The sequence below is a fragment of the Meriones unguiculatus genome, chromosome 19 (genome assembly GCF_030254825.1).
Source record: "Meriones unguiculatus strain TT.TT164.6M chromosome 19, Bangor_MerUng_6.1, whole genome shotgun sequence".
Classification (NCBI taxonomy): domain Eukaryota; kingdom Metazoa; phylum Chordata; class Mammalia; order Rodentia; family Muridae; genus Meriones; species Meriones unguiculatus.
Window position 1 is genome coordinate 68,470,654 of NC_083366.1, and position 23,586 is coordinate 68,494,239.

At 57.6% G+C, this 23,586-nt stretch overlaps 2 protein-coding genes across 3 annotated transcripts in view; one reads left to right on the forward strand and one right to left on the reverse strand.

Annotated features, from left to right (window-relative positions):
* The window catches only part of Cdhr2 (cadherin related family member 2), a 32,933-nt gene extending 21,632 nt beyond the window's left edge, over positions 1-11,301 (forward strand). Inside the window, exons 18-32 of the mRNA XM_021627831.2 lie at positions 584-653; positions 883-1,488; positions 2,479-2,550; positions 2,873-2,922; positions 4,834-4,982; positions 5,141-5,249; positions 6,269-6,357; positions 6,733-6,801; positions 6,888-6,965; positions 7,076-7,136; positions 7,233-7,357; positions 7,828-7,941; positions 8,017-8,094; positions 8,423-8,480; positions 11,089-11,301. Of these exons, the coding sequence (XP_021483506.1) occupies positions 584-653; positions 883-1,488; positions 2,479-2,550; positions 2,873-2,922; positions 4,834-4,982; positions 5,141-5,249; positions 6,269-6,357; positions 6,733-6,801; positions 6,888-6,965; positions 7,076-7,136; positions 7,233-7,357; positions 7,828-7,941; positions 8,017-8,094; positions 8,423-8,480; positions 11,089-11,229 (1,869 nt within the window). The 3' untranslated portion in view covers positions 11,230-11,301. The remainder of the gene's footprint in view (positions 1-583; positions 654-882; positions 1,489-2,478; positions 2,551-2,872; positions 2,923-4,833; positions 4,983-5,140; positions 5,250-6,268; positions 6,358-6,732; positions 6,802-6,887; positions 6,966-7,075; positions 7,137-7,232; positions 7,358-7,827; positions 7,942-8,016; positions 8,095-8,422; positions 8,481-11,088) is intronic.
* Positions 11,302-11,320: 19 nt separating this feature from the next.
* On the reverse strand, positions 11,321-23,469 carry Gprin1 (G protein regulated inducer of neurite outgrowth 1). Of its 2 annotated transcripts, none has more exons than XM_060372635.1 (2): positions 23,331-23,469; positions 11,321-15,228 (listed from the first exon to the last, which is right to left on the reverse strand). In XM_060372635.1, the coding sequence occupies exon 2, from the start codon at positions 15,070-15,072 to the stop codon at positions 12,274-12,276; it is 2,799 nt and encodes a 932-aa protein (XP_060228618.1). In that variant the 5' UTR covers positions 15,073-15,228; positions 23,331-23,469; the 3' UTR covers positions 11,321-12,273. The 2 variants fall into 2 exon arrangements, with proteins under 2 accessions (XP_060228618.1, XP_060228617.1); XM_060372634.1 differs by lacking the exon at positions 23,331-23,469 and adding an exon at positions 22,899-23,016.
* Between the last annotated feature and the right edge of the window lie 117 nt (positions 23,470-23,586).

The following is a 23,586-nucleotide window of genomic DNA, read 5'->3' on the forward strand; positions in this document are numbered from 1 at the left end:
CTTACCCACTCCCGTGGGAGTCAGGCTGACCATGAGAAATCAGCAGCCTTGTGCGGGGAGCAGTGACGCTTGTCTGAGGAGGCAGAGCATGCGCCTCAGCCAGCAGAGGTCCCCTGTTGATGAGTTAGAGCTGTGTCCGTTCTATGGTTATACAGAGAAAACTGGCCACCAAAGCATGCATGTTTGCCAGCAGACAGCAGGCTGGAGTACTCAGACCGTGCCCCAGGCACCTGTCAGCTCTGGAGGAGCACAGAAGATGGGCTCCGGCTGGTCACAGAGCTGGTGTCCCATGTCTGAGAAATGGGAGCCCAGGCTAAGCCAGATAGGGACACACACAGGGACCTTGGCCAGTTCTGGGAAGTGGAGCTAGGGTAGCCCCGGGCTGAGGGCGGACAAGAGAAGAAGGAGCACTCCCTGGCCTTCTTTGGAAGGGTGTCTGCACATCCGGAAACTGGGCAGTGCTGTCCGAGGGATGGAGTCCACGGCTCCATCGGTGTGGAGCTATCCCTGGCTTTTCAGATGGCTCTGGGGAGGGACGCCTGCTGCCGAGGCCCCCAGGGCTCAGGCCTGCCTCTTTCTTTAGGACATCAATGACAACCTGCCTGTGTTCAGCCAGCCCTCCTACGAGTTCTTCGTGAAGGAGAGGGATCCGGGTATGTGCCCTCTTGGCTGGCTGGTGCTCACACTGTGGCCAGCTGTGCACACAGGTGGGGGTGGAATATGTATCCGAGCATGTTGCGTGCATGCAGGAGGATACCCTGGAGTACACCCCATTTCTGACATCACATAGTACAGCCTGTGCTAAGGGCTCCATGATAGGACCAGGCTCAAGTGCCTGGGGCCCGCACAGGTGCCCCTCCAAGCTCTGTCCTTTGTCCACAGGGGTACTGGTGGGCACAGTGAAGGCCTGGGACGCCGACCAGACAGAAGCCAACAACCGCATCAGCTTCAGTCTGTCGGGGACAGGCGCCAGCAACTTTATTCTCCGAGGCAGCGTGCTGGGACAGGGGTGGGCGGAGGGTCACCTCTGGCTGCTCCCTGACGTGAGCTTGGATTATGAGACACAGAACCTGTTCAGTCTGAACGTGAGTGCCGAGAACCCAGGGCCCCAGGGCCTTGAATCCGTAGCCAACATCACTGTGGTGGTGCTGGACGTGAATGACGAGCCGCCTACCCTGGACGCAGACTCGCTCCGGCGCATCTCTGTGGCTGAGAACGGCTCCCAGCATGGCCAGGTGGCTCGGGTGGTAGCTTGGGACCCGGATACTACCGCCCAGCTGACGATAGAGCTGCTGGACGTCATCTGCACCAAGGCTGGCATCGATGTGGGCAGTGTGTGTCACGGCTGGTTCTCCGTGGCTGCCAACGGCTCTGTGTACATCAGTGAGAGCGAGGCCATCGACTATGAGGCTTGTCACCTGGTCACGCTGGTAGTGCGGGCGCACGACCTTGCCACAGATGACGGCTTTGAGGCGTACAGCAGCAATGGTGAGAGGGCCTTGTTGGTGGACACACACCGGCCCTTGCCAGCTATGTCGCTGGCCACACCCTCTCCAGGCTTCTGTTCTCCATGTGTCCGGTGGGGACTGGCCAGGAGGTGGAGAGCGGGAGAGCATGTGCTCAGTGTTTAGTGGGATGTCTGGAAGCACCTACGGAAGGCCGCCATTTTGTCAGGAGCTAGCAGCATCCTCATCCCTCCCGCCCTACACAGGCGCAAGGGCCTTGCTAACCGCGAGCATAGCACGGCACCGTGCCGGGCACCTTAAAGCATTTGCTCATTTTATCCCTGCCTAACTCGTGAGCTAGTGGTGCCCACCCCACTTAAAGATGGGGAAGCCAAGGAGAGGAGCAACAGAAGGTAGGCAGTGGCCCAGGTAGGCCTCAGCTTCATAATCCTCCTGCCTCAGTCTCCCAAGTGCTGACATTTGTGGTTGTTCGTCTCTACTCCTGACTCAGAGTGAGTGTTTAAACGACCAACTGACATAAAAACGTATACATCACAAGAACAGCCTCAGGTGGCTCAGTTGGTAAAGCACCACACTTTAAGTCCAGAGGTCAGGGGTTCAAAACTAAGTAGGAAAGTATACATCACACTTATCTATATTACTATAGACAGACATTCATATTTACACGCACGCACGCACGCACTTTCACGTGTGTCAAGAAGGGAGCCCTGGCTCTTGCTTGTGCAGCCAAGGCTGCTGCCCCTGACTGATACCCATCCATGTATGAAATGCCCTGGTCAGCTGGGGCAGACCCAGGCCCACTCCTGGACTGCCTCTCTTGCGTGGCTCTGACTACCCGTTTGCCTGCCGTGAGGGTGGGAATAACGTTAAGAGCCAGAGGACTCCTGAGGAGCAGGCATGAGCCCAGGGCAGGCGGAGCCCGGGAGCAGACTGCAGAAAGTCTCCTGCAGCCTAGGATCTCTGGGTGAGGACTTTGCTGAGCGCTTCCACCCACATGACCTTATTTACCCAGGGAGCCTGCCCATCGCCATTGTGGACAAGAACGACAACGCTCCATACTTCCTGCCTAACAACCAGACCTTCGGTGAGTGAGCATCAAGACCCGGCAGCACCGTGCTGCGTCCACACACAGCTCAGACACCCTCCTGCCCCACCTCCGGGAACCGGCTCCCGGCCACAGGGGATCTGGCCCTCCTCTGCCCCAGGCTGTAGCTCCGTATCAGCTTGAAGGCAGGCCTTGCGTCCTCGGGCTTCGGTTTCCCCCTCTGTACAATGACAGCCTTGCCGACCACAGCCTGGGGAACAGCTGCTATGGGGTTGCTGGGGGAGCGGACTCCGCTTGGCACAGTGCTGGGCAGGTGGGTGCTGTCCCGGCTGCACTGACCTCTTCCTGCTCACATTTCTAGTCATCATCCCGGAGCTTGTGTTTCCCAACCAGCCGGTGGCCTCTGTCCAGGTGAGTCCTGAGCCCCAGCAATTATCCGGCGACCCCAGGGGACAGAACTAAGGGATGCAGGCCTTTCACCTGCCCCTGGGATGCTCCAACCGCAGCTACGATGACGGGCTTTGCAAAGCCTGGGGCTGTGGCAGCCGTGGCCCAACAGATGCCCTTCCCTTCTGCTAATTGTTCAATTTAGTATTCATAAAAATTTCATGGCCAGAAACGCTGCTTGGAGGCTACATTTTCCCTGACGATGCCAGATTTCTTGAGTGTGATGGAGAGCTCATCGCCAGTTGCAAATTAAAAGGGTTTCCTCTGCTTAAATAGCTTCCCAGGCACCACTGTAGCAATGCTTTCAATTTGTTACAATGACAGATGTGGGTGTGTAAGCAGAGCATGGCGGGATTAAGCTTCCCTCTTTGTGTGTGTGTGTGTGTGTGTGTGTGTGTGTGTGTGTGCGCGCGCGTGCGTGTGTTATGAGACTGGGTCAGATGATGTATCCTTGGCTATTGTAGACTCAGCAGTGTAGCCCAGGCTTGCTTCGAATGTGACTGCAGTGCTGCAGTGAAAGGCTTGAGCCACCACACCCAGCTCAGTTTCCCCTCTGGGCTGGGTGACTCCTGGCCAGCACCACATGAGTGTACACTCGGGTTGGAAAGGCCTGGCCTTCCCCATGGAGCGCTGAGGGGCCTCCAGGACAGGACTTCCCTGGGGACAGCATTTTTTCCCTTTCTAGGTTCTTTCAAGACTCAACCCAGTTAATTTCTAGCCCTCAGCCAACCGCTCGCTGATGCCCTGATTCAGTCACGGCTTTGATTGCTTTCTTTTATATGTGTGCACAGACACATGTGTGCGGGTGTGTTCAGACTCCTGTCTGTGCTACATTTATGCATGTGTGTGTGTATATGTCTATATATATGTATGTGTGCATATCTACATATGGATGTATGTGGTGTGTGTGCGATGTATGTGCACGCGTGTGTGCGAGAAGCAGTGTAAGGTATTGCTCCTTAGACCTCTCAGTAGCCCGGAGTTTGCCTATTAGGCTGACAGACCCTAGAGAGCCACCTGTCCCCACGTCCCCAGTCTTCTTACAGCAGTCCTGGGACCAAATACGGGTCAGACCTTTGTGCCCAAGTGGCAAGCATTTTGCCAACTGAGTGTTCTTCTTGGCCAAACTACCTTTGTTTATTTGTTTGTTTTATTTGTTTTTCAACTCAGGGTTTCTCTGGGTAGCCTTGGCTTGACTGTTCTAGACTCTCTTTGTAGACCAGGCTGGCCTCAAACTCACAGAGATCCGGTTCTGAACTGGTGCTTCTTAAAATTAACTGGTATTTGCAACCTGAAGCCCAGTGGTTACCTGAGCATGAGGCCCTGTGTGCCTGGGCATTCTCTTTAAAGGCACCGGAATGAACCAAGACGTCTGTCCCTCCTGCTTGTTCATTTCTGGTCTGCTAGGGGATGTAAGGCTGTGTCAGTCAGCCCTGAGTAAGGGCTTGAAAGGCAGGGTGCATGCTGTAGGTGCCCTCAGGCCCAGCGTGGCTGTGTTTATGAGTGGGTGTGTACATGCCTGGCAGTCAGGTGGAGGGTGAGGCAGGTTTCCGCATAGAAGAACTTTGGGAGGTCATCTGTTATATTGGGGTACATGAAAATGTGGACGTACAGTGAACCAATCTTTACAAAGCCCGAGTCAGGAGCCAGGAGCGTGTACATCTGTGTAGTCCCAGCACTTGTGAGGCAGAGGCAGGAGAATCACAGAGTGTTCAAAACTGTTCTGGCCTAAATAGTGAGTCCCGGGACAGTCGGGACTCTCCAGTGAGACCTATAGAAGAAACACGTGCATATTTGGAGTGGCAACCGCAGTGTCTGATCATGGTAAGGGAGAGGCCTTTCCTGGTCTCACCCAGACACGGCTCTTGCTTGCAGGCCAGAGACGAGGACTCAGAAGACAATGGGAGTATCCAGTTCTCCATCCTGAAAGCTGACTTTGTTTCCAAGGATGGGACCACCAACCCTGTCCAGGCCTTCCAGATTATACGCTCAGTGGAAGCGGGCCTGTTCATTGGCACCATTTAGTAATGTGGCAATGGATGCCCGGGTGGGTTGGGGGAGGAGGGGAGCACAAGCCTTGGGCAGGGTCTCTGTGCCGGAAGGGGCACAGTGGGCTTCTGGACGGGCTGTGGGGACCCAGACTAAGTTCCAGAACAGAGCTGTGTCTTTCCTTCTTTCACAGTCTGGTGACCAACCTTGACTCCACCCTTCAAGGCACATACCAGGTGACAGTCCAGGCCCGGGATGAGCCTGATATTGATCCCGTCCTGGAAACGCAGACCACGCTGAATGTGAGTGCTGTTCCTGCCTCCCGCCCCTTGTGCCCGGCCAGTCTCATGTGTCTCCTTTCTTTGTACGTTTTGTTGTTGTTTTAGGACAGGCTCTCACGTTGTAACCCTGGCTGGCCTGGAGCCCCTGTGTAGACAAGGCTGGTCTTGAACTCACAGGATCACCCACCTCTGTCTCCCTAGTGCTGAGATTGAAGGCGTGTTTTGCTGAATATTTACCCAGAATGCTTGTCACTGTCAAATGGACCTGTAATCCCATCGCTTGGGGACAAAAGCAGGAAGAGCTTGAATTTGAGGCCAGCTTGGGCTATAGAGGGAGACCTAGCCTCAAAACAAATAACAAACCACACACACACACACACGCACGCTTTTAAGCAGTGGGGACTTGGTTGTTCTCATCCACACATCAGAGTCAGGGTAAGTTCCATGTACGTGTCAGTAATGCGAAAGACTGAATAATCTTTTAACACCTGGTGACACTATTCCTAGACCCAGATTCTGCAGCAAATCAGCTGTAATCTTTTAGGAAGGGGAAGGGTCAAGCTCCACATGTGTTTTCACAACACACGCTGTTTTAGCCAGCAAGTCCCTCTCCGGGGAGGTCCCTGCACACGCTCTGATGGTACAGAGAGCGCCGGTGTGAGGAACCAGGGAGTGGTGAGGGCATGGGGGCCATCCACACGGACCACCGCACACCGGAACATGGAGAGTGACGGGGAGCAAAGACACTCGGCCACCAGGACTCGAGCCTGTGGCAAGCCCCGCAGGCGCTCGTGGGATTGTTAACAGGCAGGAAATCCCAGGATAAAAGCTCTGAAGCTTTCACTGTGACGGCCTCTTCAGAGTGAGGCCGGATCTGAGGGGGGAAGAGCCTTCGTGCTTTGTGGTGTCTGAAGTTGGGCGGCGGCGGGTGGACACAGCCTGTGAGCTGTCACAGTGGGCTGCGTTTTGAGAGACGCTGTTGGTGCTCCTGTGGTTGCCCCGAATTCCTGATGTCCCCCTGCATGTCCCTTCTTCCCTAGCTCTTCACTGTGGATCAGAGTTACCGCGTGAGGCTGCAGTTCTCCACCGACAGGGTGGACGTGGGTGCCAACGTGGAGGAAATCAAGGCGTAGGTCTGGGAAGTGCAGGAAGGGGCTGTGGGAACGGGGCCTGAGGGGCTGGTCCTGGGGAAGAACCGGAGGAAACACCTCCCGACCCCATCCCTGACCCCTGTGTGAACTTGCCTCCATCTTTGACCCTGTGCCTGGGCCAGAAGCCCACGCTCGGCCAAAGGTAGAATGAGGCATGAGCAAAACCACCATGCACAGTTGTGAAGCCAGGCCCTGCCAGAGGAAGGGTTCCCACATCTGATTCGTGTAGAGGTTCAGCCACTTAGCGAGCACCCCCTCCATCCACACAACTCCCACTTCTGCGGCACAGCCCTGGCCACAGTCCTGGGCAAGGCCCCCACTCCAAGGACCTGTGATGCCTGCATCCTTTGTAGGGCTCTCATTCAGGCGACCAGGACCTCTGTCTACGTTGTGACGATCCAGAACATAGACACTATGGCTCGGTGAGTGTCCCAGCCCAGCAGCCAGTCTGAGGAAGAACCCCATGGTTAGAGGGGGGCCTTCCTGGGCTGCTATTTGTCTCTTCCAGGGCCCGAGCCCACTCCTACCTGGATGCCTACTTTGTCTTCCCCAACGGGTCAGCCCTGACTCTCACCGAGCTGAACACGTGAGTGGGGCGGCCTGGGAGGGAGAGTGGGGGAGCGGGGGAGCGGGGGAGTGGGGGAGCGGGGGAGCCAGCGACCCTGGGGTAGGGGTCTAAGCAGGGCTCTACGGCAGGATGATCCGGAAAGACCAGGAGGCACTGAGGCAGCTGCTGCAGCTGGGGCTGGTAGTGGTGGTGAGTGTGGCGGGACAGAGGTTGCAGGTGGGGAGGGGGCATGGCTCCACAGCCCCCTCACCCTCCCACAGCCCCCTCACCCTCCCTCTTCCCTAGAGCTCCCAGGAGAGCCAGGAGTCTGACCAGCCGAAGCTGCTCACCAGTGTCATCATAGGGCTGGTCGTGGCTTTGCTGCTGGTCCTGGTGATCATGACCACCGCCCTCCTGTGTGTGCGGAAGAGGTGTGGCTTGCTTCCCCCCCCCCCCAGTCTCCAGCTTTCTCCTGGCCCCGCTGGGGGGTGGGTAGAATGAACCAAGAATTAGGGTCAGGCACAGGGTACTTGTGCAAGACTGTGGGTGAGTCCCCTTCCCCAGCCCCACTCCCTGCCTGCAGAGTGGGCTTGGCACTAGCTTTCTCCATGAATTTAGGGTCGAGATGCCGAGCAAGTCAAAGTGTTGCCATCTCCCCTTCCTGGAGCAGGGTGGGTAGCCTCCCGGGGTTTTACTCTGGGTATTACTGCTGGCTGCCCATGCGGCTGTTGGCAACACCTTCCCTTTGCCGGTGGTTCCATTTCCTACAAAATTCTGCTAAGACGATCGATCACCAGCCAGGATCCCCAGGAAGCCACAGTCGGGCGGGGGGGGGGGGGCGTTCAGCCCTGGTTGAGTATGTTGCAAACGGGATTTCCGGGATTTCCTCCTGCTTCAACAGCTACCACCGGAAGCTTCGGGCTATGAAGGCTGGCAAGGAGGCCCGGAAGACACCAACAGAGGCGGCAACTTCAGCGGCTGCCATCCCTGGGACCAACGTGTACAACACTGAGCGGTGAGCACGGAGGGCACCGAGAGACCTCGGGAGCCGGCTGAGGGCCACGGCTGCTTGACCGAACTTTCTCCCCAGGGCCAACCCCGTGCTGGACCTCTCCACCAAGGATCTGGGATTGGAGTACCTCTCTTCCAGTGACTTGGACTATGACAGGTGACCATCTCTCACGACGGGACTGGCTGTTGGTAGAGGGGACAGACGTGGTAACTCGGATGATGGTGGTGACGGTAATGATTATGGTGGTGGCAATGATGAGAGTTGCGATGTGGCAGTCATGGTGGTGACGGCAATGGCGGGAGTGTTAACGGTGGTGATGGCAAAGGTGTGGACTGGGATGGCAGTGGTGCTGCTGCTGCTGGTGATGGAGACAGTGGGTAGGTGGCAATGCTGGCGGCAGTGATGGTAATAGTGGTGGCGAGGCCACAGACTGGGAAGGTTGGGATAGCTGCTAACAATCGAAGTTCTCTCTCTTTTCCCGTAGCCTCAATTCCCTGGACGAAAACTCTGTGGATGTGGAAACAGACAGCAAGGAATTCAAGGCAAGCTGTGGGCTGGGTTGGTACTTGGGGCTTCTGACTTGAGACTCTTCTCTGAAGGGGTGGGATTCAGGATGGATGAGGCTGTCCTCCCTGGTGAGACCTTCGGGGACTGCTTCTTGCTTTGGCTCTCAGTTATCTTCATGTGGAAATGGTACTAAAACACCAGCTCTGCAAGGCTGCTGTGGAGGCGGGGGTCAGGGCAAGCATGGGGCATCATGGTAGAACACGGCTTTGCGGTCAGGCTCCAGCACCACCGACAAAACCAACAACAAAACCCGACAACAAGAAGGGAAGAAAAAGTCCTGGCCCAAAGCATGGAGGCAGACACTGGTTCTGACCAGCTATGGTCACTACACAAATGCTAGTGGCTGAGGAAGAAACCGGAGATGAGCAAAGGTAGCAAAGGAGGAAAAGAGAGGTCAATAAATGACCAAATGACGTTGGTCAGATGAGATCAAGAGCTCACCAGCTGGGCTCTTTTTTAGAATTACCCGAGGAACTCACCTTGAGGGCCCAGGGGATTCCCATTTCTCGATTGGGCTTTTGATTTGTTTTTAGTTCTGTTTTGTGATGAGGTCATACTATGTAGCCTAGGCCGCCTTAGCCCTTCCATGCTCCTGTTTCAGCCTCTCAAGTGCTGGGATTATAGGTGCATGCTGCCTTGCCTGACTCTCCAGGCAATGTTAGTGTCCAGGAAGAATGAAGTCATTGGTACTGGTCAGTGAAGTCAGGAAGGTCTCTCTAGGGGCAACCCCCAGCCCCAGGAGCAGAAGATCTTTGGAGTCCATTAGCTCAATAATTCCTTTCTTGGAAAGAACCGGCGTTTGCATTGTCACACCAGCCAGTTCTTTGCACCCATCTTTATTTCTCTTGAGGACTCTTTTCTTTTCTCTTTCTTTTTAAATTTTGTGTGCATTGGTGTTTTGCCTGTGTGTGTGTGTGTGTGTGTGTGTGTGTGTGTGTGTGTGTGTAAGGGTGTTGGATACCCTTGAACTGGAGTTGCAGACAGTTGTGAGCTGCCATGTGGTGCTGGGGATTGAACCCTGGTCCTCTGGAAGAGCAGACAGTGCTCTCAACCATGGAGCCATCTCGCCAGCCCTTCTTCCTTTCCTCTCCTCTCTTCTCCTTTTCTCCTCCTCCTCCTCTTCTTCTTCAAAATGTTTTTTTCCGACACAGGGTTTTTCTGTGTAGCCCTGCTGTCCTGGAACTCTCTGTGCACCAGGCTGGCCTCAACACAGAGATGCACGCCTCTGCCTCCCCAGTGCTGGGATGAAAGGCGTGTGGTGCTGCTGCTGCCACCACTAACTAGAGGACTCATTTCTTGGCTAGATCAGGTCAAAGCTTCTCTTGGGCTCGTACAAGGGCCTAGATGTATCGTAATGCAAAGTCTGATGTGGATGGGCTCTAATGGGCCCCACAGAGTGGACATCACGCCAGTCAACCCGTGTGTGGCTCATTACTGTGTAAAGTTGGTTTGAGTCAAAAACTGCAGTGAACTTCTCAGACAAAATTGAGGCAAAAAAAAAAAAAAAAAAAAAAAAAAAAAAAAAGGTTCGGGGCCCAGAGAAGGGAAATGTGGAGCTGCCCTCCAAGAGTGAAGTTAGGGGTTCCTGATTACCCTGTGGGCTGGGAGAAAGCAAGACTTCTGAGAGAAGAGTCTAGAGAGAGGAGGGACAGGTCAGCTGGGGGACGGAAGGAGGTTTTGTTTCCCCTAGCAATCCCCAAGTGCCGTGACCTAGAAGGGCTCCATAAACACCATATAGGGTGTGAGCAACCGGGAGACCTCCAAGTGCACAGACCCACCCACTCCCTTCGCCAAGCAAGTAGCATGGATGCAGATGCCCAGAGGGGCCTGTCTGGCTTAGCCAGGCAGCCTGCAGGACAGGAGCAGCTGGCAGTCAGGTCTCTGGGCTTCGGGACCCAGCCGGGACCATATTACTTGGTGTTATGTCAGTTGCTGTGGGCTCAGGGTCTGTAACACAGACTGACTGACCCCTTCAGGGCTCTCGGCTGCTACCCTGTCTGCCAGGGATGGTAACAGCCCCAGCTGGAAAACGCCCTTATAGTATCCAGGGAAAGGCAGGGGTGGCATGGGGCTCTGGCCTTGTGGGGGAGGGGAAGCAGCCACTGAAGCAGAGTAACCTAGCCTGGGCTGTCCCTCCCACAGGAAGGTGTGTCTGTGAGGAGGAATGTGTGAGTGGTGGGCTGTGTGTGTGATGCCACAGGGGGAGGGCAAGAGGAAGGATGGCAGAGATGTGTGAGTGCCATGCTGAGTGCAAGTATAATCCTGGGTGACATTTCTGGAAGAGACAGCAGATGACAAATTCTAGCAGACTCTGGTATCGTACCTCGGACATCCGTCAGAACCAAGTCCTGCCTCTTCCTGGCGAGGAGGACGCCAGGTCTCCACTTCCTGCAGCAGGGCTTCTATGGCGACGTCAGGGAGGTGATGGATCTTGCCTGACACATGGCCAGGCCCCGGCAGAGTGAGCCTAGGAGTGGGGATGACACACTCCAGCAGGGAGCCACCTGGTGACGAGTCTGCAGGCTTGTTGGCTGTCCTGGGCTCTGGGAAGAGAACCCATTTTCACCCTCCCTGTGTCTCCAGAAGTCGCTTCCACATGCCGCCCATGAACCAGACCCGGAGCCCCTGACTGCAGTGCTTCCAGGAAGGATGGCAGGTGCCAGTGGACAGCAGCAGAGGGATGTGTCCTTCACCAACCCTGGCCTGGACACCACAGACCTGTGATGGAAACCTTCCTTCCTCAAGCTTGCACTGTACTTCCTGCCCTCCCCTAAATATAATATATTCTGGCCTTGCTTTACTTGCAATCATTGACAAGAGTTGGGGAAAGGTTTTATTACCAATGTGTACTGTGACAGTTAGTAGCCAAAAACTGAGGCTAGAGGGATGGGGACCAGGGCACTGAGTGGTTACAAGGAACTTGTTAGGGCTCACAGCGCTGTGGGGTGGGGGAGGAGAGGGATAAGGGGGACCTTTAAAAGACAACTGTGATGTCAAACAGCCCCCAACCGTCCTGTTCCCAACACCCAAGACCAGCTGTCACCCAGGCAGCCAGCGGCCTGAGACCTTCCAATGATCTCCAGTCCTGCCTAGGACCCCCGACCTTCCCACGAATCCCTTCTCAGCTGAGCCCCAGGGTGCTCCTGGCTTTTGGCCTCCACCTGCACAGTGACTGGGTAGGGGATGGGATAGGGCTAGGATGCTGGGCTGGGCGGGGGAGACGGGAACGGGGGTTAGACTACCAACAGCATGCAACAGATGCCCTGGCCGTGGGGCCAGCACCGTGTGGGGACCCTCCCCTCCCCCTCCCGCCAGCCTCCCCCAGAGTCTGCCTGTCTGGCGGCCTTAGTCAATTCTAGCCCACGTGAAAGAACGCTTGAGTTCTGCATGCAGTCTTTCCCAGCTCTGGGGACCTGGCCCTCCGGGGGCCTCGAAGCACCAGTCTGGGTATCTTGGGAGCCCGCCTCAGCTCTAGGGTGGAGGGGTGGGGGCAGGCCCCGTGCTCTCCCGGAGCTACCCTGGGGAGTGGGGCCGAGGGTTGTGAGGGTACCAGGGCGGGGTTGTCAGGGCTGGGTGTGCGGGCTCGCGGCCACAAGGGGACCGGAAAACCGGGTTCCGTCAGTGTCGGGGAAGGGAGTGACTGGAAAGAAGCCCCGAAGGCTGCTGCCCGCTCCCCGGAGGCCTGCCGCCCGCGGGGGTGGTGGGGGCGGACGCAGCCTTCAGGGGCCTGAGAAGGCTGGAAACCGGGGCCCACCGGACGCGGGCGGCTCACTCGGCGGTGGGTCCAGCCCGCGAGCAGCAGCGCGGCCGGCGCACGCTCTGCAGCAGCGCGCGGAACAGGCCGGGCGGGCGCTTGGCGGCGCCGTCGGCGGGCGCGGTGCGCACGGAGCCCGCCCGGCCCGGGCCCGCGCGGACGGCGGGCGGCGGCGCCGGCGCCCCCTGGCGGCCGTGCTCCTCGATCTGGCGCTCCAGGTGCTTCTGGATGGCCATGCCCAGCACCTCCACCTCCATGGAGGCGCCGTACACCTCCCACGTCATGCCCTTCTCGTCCCAGCTCACGTCGCGCACCGGCTCGGCCGCCTCCGGGGGCGCCACGGCGGCGGCCAGCACCGAGCCGGGCCGCACCCGCACCTCGGGGAAGACGGGCGGCGCGGCGGCCTGCGGGGTCATGGGCCCGGTGGCCACCGAGCGCGTCTCGGCGGCGCCCAGCGACACCTGCAGGCCGGCGTCCCGGCGCGCGGGCGGCCCGGGCGCGGGGCTGGGCGCGCGGAAGCTGAAGGCCGGGCCGCCCGCGCCGTCCTGCGGGGACATGGGGCTCACCGCCACCGAGACGCAAGCCTGCGCGCCGGCCTGCGTGCCCGCGTCCTCCCGCGGCGGCGGCGGTGCGCCCGCGTCCCACGACGGCGCCTTGGTGAAGTTGTCGCGAGTCCGTGGCCCCGGCGGGGGCGCTGTCCCCTCCGCGCGGGGGCTCTTCGCGGCCGCCAAGGCCCCTAGGTCTTTCTGGCCGGTGCTGGCAGAGGGCCCCGGCTCCTGGCGCCGCTCGTCACCCCGAAGCTGGGCTGAGCTGCACGGTGGACCATCCGATTGCCTGAGAGAGGACGCGGCCTTCTCCGGAGCCAGAGCCGCGGCCTGGGCCGAGGTCTGAGACTCTGCTTTTCTAGATGGAGGCGCAGAGTCGGCCTTCCCCAGGGACACCGGCCCCACAGAAGCGCTGGGGTCCGCTTTCCCCGAGGCATCCGTCTTCCCGGGCCACTGTGGCTGTTCTTTTTGCGAAGCAGGAGCCTCCACCCTTCCCGGGGATGGGGCGTCGGGAAGCTGGGTCACCACCTTGACCTCACACTTGGGCTCAGCACTGCCCGAGGCCCTGGCGTCCACCCTCGTGGAGTTCCCAGGATTCCTCTTCTCTGAATCCTTCAGCTCTGGAATGCCTTCTGCTCCTTCTGAGGCCATGGGATCCACCTTCCCTGGGGACACCAACGCTGCTTTTCCTGAACTCGTCAGGACCTCTCTTCCTAAAGTCGTGGGGCCCGCTTGTCCAGAGGGAACGGTTTCTGCCTTTCCCTGGGCTTGTCCAGAGGGAGCGGTTTCTGCCTTTCCCTGGCTTGCACAGCCCACCGTGCTGAGATCGAGGGCATCAGCTTTCTCCGAGGCGGATTTAGGACTTGGCTTCTCTAAGGACTGCGGGCTTCCTTTCCCCTCGCTCATTGCCTCAGCTTTTGCAGCAGACAGGGACCCCCAGGTCCCCAGAGGCCTGGCATCTCCTGAACTTGAAGACACGGGGTCTGTCTTTCCTGAAGACTTGGGGTTCCCTTCTTGAGACGTTTTTATGTTTCCTGCGACAGTCATGAGCTCCACCCTTTCGGAGGGCCTTGGGTCCTCCTTTCCTGAGGATAGGGTTTCTGTTTTCACCAAGGACACACGTGCCGCCTGCCCAGAAGACAAGTGTTCCGGTTTCACTGGGGACACAAGTTCCACGTTTCCTGAGGAAACTGGGTCCGCACTGCCTGAAGGTCCTGAACTGTTCACAGATGTGGGGTCCATCTTTGCTGGAAACACACCTTCAGGCTGCCCAACAGAGACTGTTTCTGTCATTCTCGCAGACACAGGCCCACGCTCTCCTGAGGAAGCAGGGCCTGTCTTCCCAAGAAGCGGAGGGTCCTCTTTTGCAGAGGACAAAGTTTCTGCTTTCCCTACAGCAGCAGGATCTGCCCTTCCTGAGCATTCAGGATTCATCTTTTTGGAGGTCCCAGGAGCCACTGTCCCTGAGGACACAAGCTCTGTCTTGCCCTCGGATCCTGGCGTTAGCTTTCCCGAGAACCCAGCATCTGTCTGTTTTGTGGATGCAGGCTCTGCCTTTTCTGGGGCTTCAATGTCTTTTTTTCCCAAAGACCCAAGCTCTCCCTCTCCTGTGGGTCCAGGGTGCTCTCTTTTGGAATACATGGGGTCCTCCTTTCTTGGCTCCACTTTGCCTGAGGACAGAGCCTCTATGTTTTTTAAAGATCCAGGGCCTTCCCCTCTTGGGGACACTGTATCCACTTCACTGGAGCACACTGCACCTCCTCTTCCCAAGGACTTGGAGTCCTCCTTCCTTAGAGTTGTGCAATCCATCCTTCCCACAGTCCCAGGTTCCTTCTTTCCACAGATCTCAGGCTCTGCCTTTCCAATCAATGAGGACTCTTCCTTCTTCAAAGACCCAGCCTCTTCCTTTCTCATAGAAGTAGAATCTGTCTTCATCAAGGATTTGGAATCCATCTTCTCCAAGAACACAGGATTTCTGTTCTCTGGGGCTGTGGGAGCAGCTTCTGCTGAGGACGTGGGCTCTTGCTTCCCAAATAAAGTTGTTTCAGAGGCTGGTGAGGTCAAGGCCCCATGTGCCCCCACTGTCTCTGGGAGAGGACTGCAGGTAGGAGAGGGACAGGCCAAGCCCCCAGGAGGGCTATCAGAGCAGGAGGCCCCGTGCCCAGCCCCACTGGGATTGCTGTGACTAGAGTCCATGCCTAGGCTTTGGTCAATGGTATTCCTTGGGGGTGCAGGGATGGCCTTTGGGGAGGAGCAGCAGCCCCTCATGACCGGGTCCCTAGTGCCCAGGCTCCCATCCTGTGGGGAGCAGAGGAGTCTTGGGGGGCTGGAGTCCTTCTGGAGCAGCTGGAGCCAGGCTGGGTCTTCAGGACTGGCCACCTACCCTCAGAGCCATGTTTGAACTCCACACACAGCTGGCTGCTTCTGAAACACAGAAAAGAGACTTGGGCTTAGGAGACACTCCAGTGGGAACAACTCAGGACTATCCAGGCCCCTCACTGGATTCCCCATCTGGTCCTCTTGTCAAGAAGGCCTCAGCTAAAAACATAACCCCAACCCTATGACTGCCTGCTTTATTACACCCAAGAGCTATCCAAGAAGCCAGTACCCCCACACTTGGGATACTGAGGCAAGAGAATTTCTAGTTTGAGGCCAAGCTGGGTAACACAGTAAGACTAAGCCTCGACAGACAGACAGGCAGACAGGCAGGCTGACCCTCCACAGCTTGGCTACAATCTTTGTTAACTTCACTGTTGTGTCCCCACCTTTGTCAGCCTCACTTCACGCTTCCAGAAGTGACACACTTGTCTTCAAGGCCCGTGGCTGCAAACTTGATCCTCACTGTGTCACGTGGGTCATTTGGGTGAGGGAAGCAGGTGGCATATAAAAGAAGGTGCAGTGTAACTGTGGCAAACTGCGGAGGCCACGGAGGACATGTGTTTCGGAGGAGCCGATGCTGTCCTGGAGAAATGAAGCCTGGCAACTAACTACAGCTCTTCTATGTCTAAAGTGAAAACCCCGACTTTGATGTAAAATATGCTAACTAATTCAAGATTTAAATAAAAACCCCAAACACTATGTGGGCCAAAGAAAACATGTCTGTAGGCCACCAGTTTATGTCTGTGTAGGGGAACTGTGAATGGTCTGTCAAGGAAGGGACACAGTTGTGTGCTTTCAAACACTGCTCTGAGGTAGTGTGGCAACTGGCCTGAAAGGAGAGAGCTGGCTGAGGGGCCTCTCATTCAGGCGATCCTTCATTCATTCCCACACCCTGTCCTTCATTCGTTCCCACAGCTCCCTCCTGTCCCATGGGCCCTGGGCAGCTCCAGTGATGTAGGCAGGAGACGCCCTGCGATCCCCTGGCCGAGAGGGGGTGGTGGGAGGTAACTGGCTGTGGGGTGTGGGGGGGACGGGTCCGAAGAACACTGGGTAAGGCGGCCCGCTGGGCAGCAGTGCTGGCTGAGATCTGGGAGAGGGGCCGCGGTTTGGGATGAGCTGAATCTGACACCTGGCAAGCATTCTGGAGGAGGGTCCGCAGGCTCATGGACGTGGGAGAGCTGTCATCAACCACGCAGCGGCCAGCATGAGCAGAGCTGTTGACCGCCCCAGACCACCTTGCCCATGCTCAGGCGAGATCTCTAGAGCGGCGGTTCCCAGCCTGTGGGTTGGAAGTCAGCGGCCCTTTCACAGGGTCACATTTCGGAGAGCCTGCATATCAGGTGTTTGCAGTACAGTCCCTAACAGCGGCAAAATCAGTTACAATACGGTGGGGGTCACCACGACACGAGGGACTGCAGTACAGGGCTGCAGCGTCAGGAAGGTTGGGGAAGGCTGCTCTAGACTCTTTCTTGGCTTTCATCAGCAAAATAAACTGAATTTGCCTTCCAATATCCATTGTCTGGCTACGGGACCCCAAGGTTGCTGTCTCTGTTACCTCTTCTGATATTTCCTCCTGCTCTCCCTTCTCTGTGTGCCATTTCTGGGTTCCGCCATGGATCCTTGAAACCCACTCAGTGCCCTCAGGGCCTTTCCCCTGCCAGGTACCTGTGTGGTCTACTCTTTCACTCTTTCCTGGGCGCATAAAATTGCCATCTCAATTTTGGTTGTCACTCTTCATCCACCTTGTCTATTTTTTTTTTTTTTTTTTTTGAGACAGGGTCTCACTGCGTAGACTGTGTGTGCCCGGCTTAGAACTCTGTCAAACAGGGTGGCCTCAAATTCTCAGAGCCATCCACACGGACCACTGCACACCGGAACACAGAGAGTGACGGGGAGCAAAGACACGCGGCACGGCCACCAGGACTCGAGCCTGTGGCAAGCCCCGCAGGCGCTCGTGGGATTGTTAACAGGCAGGAAATCCCAGGATAAAAGCTCTAAAGCTTTCACTGTGACGGCCTCTTCAGAGTGAGGCCGGATCTGAGGGGGGAAGAGCCTTCGTGCTTTGTGGTGTCTGAAGTTGGGCGGCGGGTGGACACAGCCTGTGAGCTGTCACAGTGGGCTGCGTTGTGAGAGACGCTGTTGGTGCTCCTGTGGTTGCCTGAGGTGTAGTTAGTAGGGTCAGCACCTCCCCGTGGCCTCCTCATACAATGAGGCCTCAGTGAACTTGAGATGCTACAGGCAATGCAGCATACTGTCTATAGTCAGTTACAAATGTTTTTCTGGGAGCTGGAGAGATGGCTCAGAGGTTAAGAACACTGTCTGTTCCTCCAAAGGTCCTGGGTTCAGTTCCCAACAACCACATGATGGTTCACCATCTAAAATAAAATCTGGTGCCCTCTCCTGGTGTTCAGGAACACGTGCAGGCAGAATGCTCTATAATAAATAAATCTTAAAAGTGAACTCCAGTGATCTGAGACGGGGGTGGGCGTGCATCCGAGAGGAGTTAGGGCGAGGAGTGTGAAGAGTGGGGTGAATATGATGAAAATACATTGTATGCATGTGCCTAGTTCTCAAAGAACTAATAAAATATTATATATATAAAAATGTTTATTTTAAGCAGGGCGTGGGGGTGGCGCACAGCTCTCGGGAAGCAGTTGGATCGCTGTGAGTTCGAGGCCAGCCTGATCTACAGAGTCCAGGACAGCCAGGGCTACCCAGAGAAACCCTGTCTTGAAAAACAAACAAACAAAACAAGCAGGTGCCTTTTTGTCTGCATAAAGGCAGTGCACCTACGTCTTCCCGGCGCATTGCGCACTTCTGCGTCACAGGACAAAGCACAGGAGGCGGCTAACTACAAGTGTCACCAGAAACAGGTGAGGAGAGTGTGCGCTGAGACTTTGGGAGCTGACGGGGGCTCCCGCTCCATTTTGCAGGGCTGCGCCTTTTTGAAACTAGGAAAGTGAAATGGTTCTGCGTGAAGGCAAGTCCATCTCCTTAATGTGCTTCTAGGCCCTACACACTCACTCCTTTTTCTGCTGCTGTTTAACTCTTGTTACCCACTCCTCTACCATGCACACACAGACTCACATACACTCAACATACACACACATACAGACACACACCTATATACCTACAGGCTCACATACACTCACACATATACACATATACAGACAGACACACATTCCACATACACACACATATACCTACACAGACTCACATATATACACAGATACATACACACACACACACACAGACACGCATATACATACATATAGGCACACACACACACACACACACACACACACACACACACAGTGTCCTCCCTCCTCAGTCTCCACATGCCCTCTCCTATGGGAGTCTTTCCTTCCTAGACAGACTGTCTTATTGAGCTTTAGTTCTCAGCTCCAATGTTCCCTCCTCCAGGACGCCTTCTCTGCCCCCAGCTTCCCCAGGGTCCCACAGCCTCTTCCTCCTGCCCTGGCAAGGTTTCCGTCACTCTGCACTCGTTTGTGTGACCGGCATTACTGAATAGACCTCAGGACCCAGTGGGTCTCACTGGATACTGTTCATCCCTGAATGCCCCGTAACTCCAGCCTGAGGCGTGGGAGGGTGGACACACAGGTGTGCAGGACCTCAGGGCCCTGGGTATTAGAGAGCTGGACTGGGTACCTCTATGGGATGTGTGTGTGCGTGTGTATGTGTGTGCGTGCGTGTGCATGTGATGGTCAAGTAGGACACAGGTCTACAGCAGAGGAGAGGCCTGGCTGAATACCAGATCTGGTTTTCATCAGCACAGGAATGGGGTGTGGGGCCAACAGTGTGCAGAGGGCAGACGGGCATCGGGCATGGGTGGCCTGGATGGCTCTGTCTGCTTTCTCTTGCTCCTTGATCCTGGAAAGCAGCAAGGGAGACCCAGCACCCTTGGGAGTCATGGCGGGGACTGTGACGGAGCTGGAGAGAGCAGTAAGAGCACCCAGTTCCTGCCCCTGGGGCAGAGGAGAACACACCCGCCCGTGCAGCACTTGCTGCAGAGTCTATGCGCCGGGGCCCCGACCTCAGATACACACAAGAGTGGGCAGAGGGCAACACGCTGCAGAAAACAGGCCGTGCCGTTCCTGGTACAGCTGCTCTGTCACCCAGCCACGGAAGGCCCCGGCCCCTGGGCCAGCATGGAAAGGTGGGGAGGCTGGCGGAGAGCTGGGACAGAGAGGGAAGACACCGGAGGGAAAGGCAGTGGCAGCACTGTTGGGCGCTGGGACTCAGCCTACGGGCACTGAGCGGACACTGCTGTGCTCTAAGCAGCAAGTGTGTGTGACTGCCCTGTGGCAGGTCCCTTAATTCACAGGGAAAAGTCACAAATACGGGTTTTAAGAAATATTTTGAATATTGGATCTTTTTTTTGCATACGATGGAGGCCAAACAAAACAAGTGTACAGGCTGGTTTTGTTGACCTACCATGTCCTTGGGGCTGTGGGAATCGGTGAGGATGTTATAACCAGAGTGACCGGGCAGGTGGGCAAGAGAAAGTATCCGGGTTCCGGGGGAGAGCGTGGTCTGCCTGTCCTCCGCTGGGACCCAGGACTTTTGACAACTGTCCAGCAATTACAGACGGAGCGAAGAGCAGTGGCAAGGGTCAGAAAAGGCTAAAGGAGGGAGGGCTGCCTCGGGCCCCTACTTCTCATTCCACACTGGTCACTAGCCAGCCCTCCGTGTCCCCTACACCAGCTCCTGCTTCCTGAGTGTGGCCCGGGCCAAAAGTGCAAACAGCACGGCCCTTCTCACGAACCCCCACGCCCCAAACCGGCCCCATGCCTCCCTCCCTAGCAGGCTTGTTGGGAGTATTAGAGAAGATGAGGGGTGTGTGCGGCTCTGCTCACGTTAGGGCCAGGCTGTGTACATGGCAAGGCTGTTTTTATGTACTCAGCCTGTCAGAGCCCAGCTGTGCTCGCAGGAGGGGGTGGGGGCGGGGGGCTGAGTCTGAAATGGTTGCAGCAGAGACAAAATTCAGCAAAATCTGGCTTTAGGACATGCTGGTTTGGCCCACAGTGCTAACAAATTATTATTATTTTTAAAATCAGTGTGTGTGTGTGTGTGTGTGTGTGTGTGTGTGTATGAGACACAACAAAGGTCAACCTTGGGTGTTCTGCAGCAGCTGTCCACCTTGGTCTTTGAGGCAGGGTCTCTCACTGGGACCTGGGACTCACTGGGAAGGCTAGGCTGGCCAGCCAGGGAGGCTCAGGGACCTTCTGGCTCTCCAGAGCTTTTTTTTAAAAAGTGGGGTTTAGGGCATCACCTCCCCCCATCCCTTAAGTCAGTGTGAAATAAAGGGACACACGAGTCAACATCTGAACACTGGTGGAGTCCATGTGCAGAACTGACATCAGGTCATCCTGGCAAAGTAAAACTTGGCAGGCTGAGCATGCTTCCTGCAGCCAGCTGGAGCCGAACAGAGCGCCTACGGGAGGCGAGCAGCCGCCACCCCAGCTCTCCCCGTGGTGCCCTGCACACTGGAGCCAGCCAGCACTGGGCTCGCACACTTCCTTATCGCCAGCCCCTCCTGTAGCTACTTTCCTGCATCGAAGCCTCTAAGTTTTGACGCTCTCCTCACAATGCCTCTGCCCAAGCGCTCACTGCGTGCAGAGCCCCCCACCTGTCAGGCAGTGGCACATACCTGAAAAGAAAGCTGGAAAGTGTGATGGGCAGGCCTGGCCGGGCGCTGACACGCCCCTTTCGTAAAGCCTGCAGGCATTGGTGCCCCAGTTCCCAGCTCCAAGTTCTCAGCTTCTGAGATGGGACAGGACAGGGACTGGACAGGGACCAGACAGCTCGGCTAGACCTGGGTAAAGCCCAGCTCCGTCGCTGACTGGTTCTGTGACTTTGTGTGTGGCTTTCCACGCTGGGACTCCCATCCCAATGGCCCAGGGACAAATCCCAGCGTCTACCTCTCTCGGGTCTGCTGGCTCCTTCCTGGAGTGGGAGGAAGTCTCAGTGGCTTCCAGCCACCACCCTAAGGCAGCCCTGGCCTGGAATTCCACAACCCCTCCCCCACGTTGCCACCAGGACACACCTCCACTGGCAGCCCACTGCATGCTCAGCCCTGACCCAGCACTCGAAGGCTCATTTTAGCATCTAGACTCCATCTGTGACAATTTCACAATGGGGTCCCTTGTCATTTTGTGCCACGGATGAGGACACCAAAGTCAGGGGGAAAGACCACCAGGACAGGATGACCGGGATTCACAATCAATCAGCTGGGTCTGAGCTGGAAGCCTGGGTTCTCTCTCCCCAGTCTGCCAGGCCACACCTAGATGCTAATGCTAGGCTTCTTCCTTTACTCTCTGAGTGCATGTGGTCACTCTCGGCACCTGTGGAGGTCAGAGGGCGGCCTCGGGCGTCAGTCCTTGACTCCCCAGGGCTTCCGGTTGCACACCAGGCTAACCAGCCCTTTGGTTTCTAGGGTCTCTCCTCTCTCCCCTCTCACAGTGGCAGTGTGCAAGCAGTATAGGGAGCAGGCTGACTTGAGCACCTAGGTGAGTGGGCCACCTTGAGTAAGTGGACAGTCTGTGGAGGACTGGCCAGCGGAGGCCAGGCTGGGCCCAGGGCCTGGCTCCTGTGTCCTAGTCAAGAAGAGCTAGGTGTGCTTTGAATGGCCTGTGCATTTGTGCCTTGCGGGGGCCACTGGGACCCTGTGGGCGTGTGCATCTGTCATTCGGCCTTTCCAGTCTCACCTTGGGAGAGCTAGCCTGAGTGTGTGCACAGGCCCTTGTGTCTGGCTGGCAGGCCGACAGGCAGGGCACTCCATAGAACGTGGACATACAGGGCTAGCCCGGACGCCCGTTTTCCTCCAGGGTTTCTTCCCGGCCTGGAGTCAGCGCTACGCCCCCAGGCAGGGCCAGAGCTGCCAGGCACCTGCAAACATCTGCTATGGTAACGAGGCTGACAAAGGCTTGTGCATGGCCGTGAGTGTGACTGAAAACCCCAGTCTTCTGCCACTTGTCCCCTCACCCCCCAGCGCCCCCACAGCGACAAGCCCCCTGCCAACCGCTGCAGGTGGAGGAGTCCACAACAAAAGGCCTTCCCTGAGAAACACTCCCCAGACCATCTGTCCATCCGTTCATCACCAATCCACAGGCCGGCAGGAATGGCCGTTCGAGGGTGTGCAAATCTTGTGCTAGTGTGGGTTGAAGAGCAAGCTCGAGACAAAGCGAGTGTGTGCACAGGGTCACCGCCGGCTCCAGGGTGTAGGGGACCGGAGGGGCAGAAGCAGAGAGGACATGCCGAGCGGGGTCCTCGCGGGCGGATGCTGAGAGTGCGCAGCCCCCCGTGCGTGCCCTGGCGGGTGCACAGGTGGCCGGATGTGTGAATCTGATGGAATGACCAGAGACCATGGCTGCGTGTGTGTGCGTGTGCGTGTGTGTACCTGTGGCCTCGTCCAAAAAAAAAAAAAAAAAAATGAGGTCCCCGGAATCGAGAGCGGTGTGAGCCCGTCCAGGGCTGTGTGGCGCCCTGGGTGTGTGCGGGTGGGATGAATCAATGGACGCGGCCCCTCCCCCCGGTGGCGGGAACCGTCCCCTCCCGCCCCGCGGCGTGGAACAAAGCGGCGGGGCTGGACGCGGGGCGGCCTGCCCACGTCAGCGGCCGGGGCCCCCGCCGCGCCCCGCCGCCCAGGCCCCCGGCCCGCGCGCCCCGCCGCCCCCCGCGCGCCCGCCGCTCACCCGCGCCGGCCGCTCGCCGCCCCGCTCGGCGCCGCGCAGGGCTCCCCGCCGCTCCGGCCGCGCTGGCGGGCGCCCGACTCCGCGCAGTCCCCGCTCGGCTGGGCGCCCCGCCCCGGGCATGCGCGCTGGGCGCCCTCGGAGCCGCGAGGGGGGCGCCGCGGGGGCGCGCGAGGGCCGGCGGACGCCGCCCTCCTCGCCGGGGCGCCCCGCGGGCGCCGCGGCCCCTGAGCCCGGCTCGGCCGGGCCCTCCGCCCCTCCGCCCCGCCCCCGCCCTTTGTCTCGCCGCCGCCCACGCGCCGGCGAGTGGCCGCCCTGGGCGGGAGGCGCGCGGCGTCCTGGCGCGGCAGCCTCCCCACCCGGAGTCCGCCCACCCTCTGCTCAGGGGATGCCCGGTCCTCCTCCCCCCGGGTCCTCCCCAGCCAGCCCTCTCACCTCCTGGAGCCTCAGTTTCTGGGTCTGGGAAATGGGCCCGGTCGACGCCTCCCCGCAGCAGGCGGCCGGGCTCCACTGGAGTGAACTGGGAAGGCGTGAGGACGCGTCTCCTTCTACAACTGACAGGGGAGTGGGACCCTCCCACTCGGAGCTGTGAGAGCTGGAAGCGATGAGATCCCGTGCCCGACCCTGAAGCCACCTGCTAGATAAGCAAGGCGAGCGACGCTCTTAGCAGAGCCGGAGAGCTAAAAGTTGG

Bases quoted from the DNA above. Each gene is read 5' to 3' on its own strand.
- Gprin1 (XM_060372635.1), bottom strand. From the start codon at position 15,072: ATGAGGGGCTGCTGCTCCTCCCCAAAGGCCATCCCTGCACCCCCAAGG.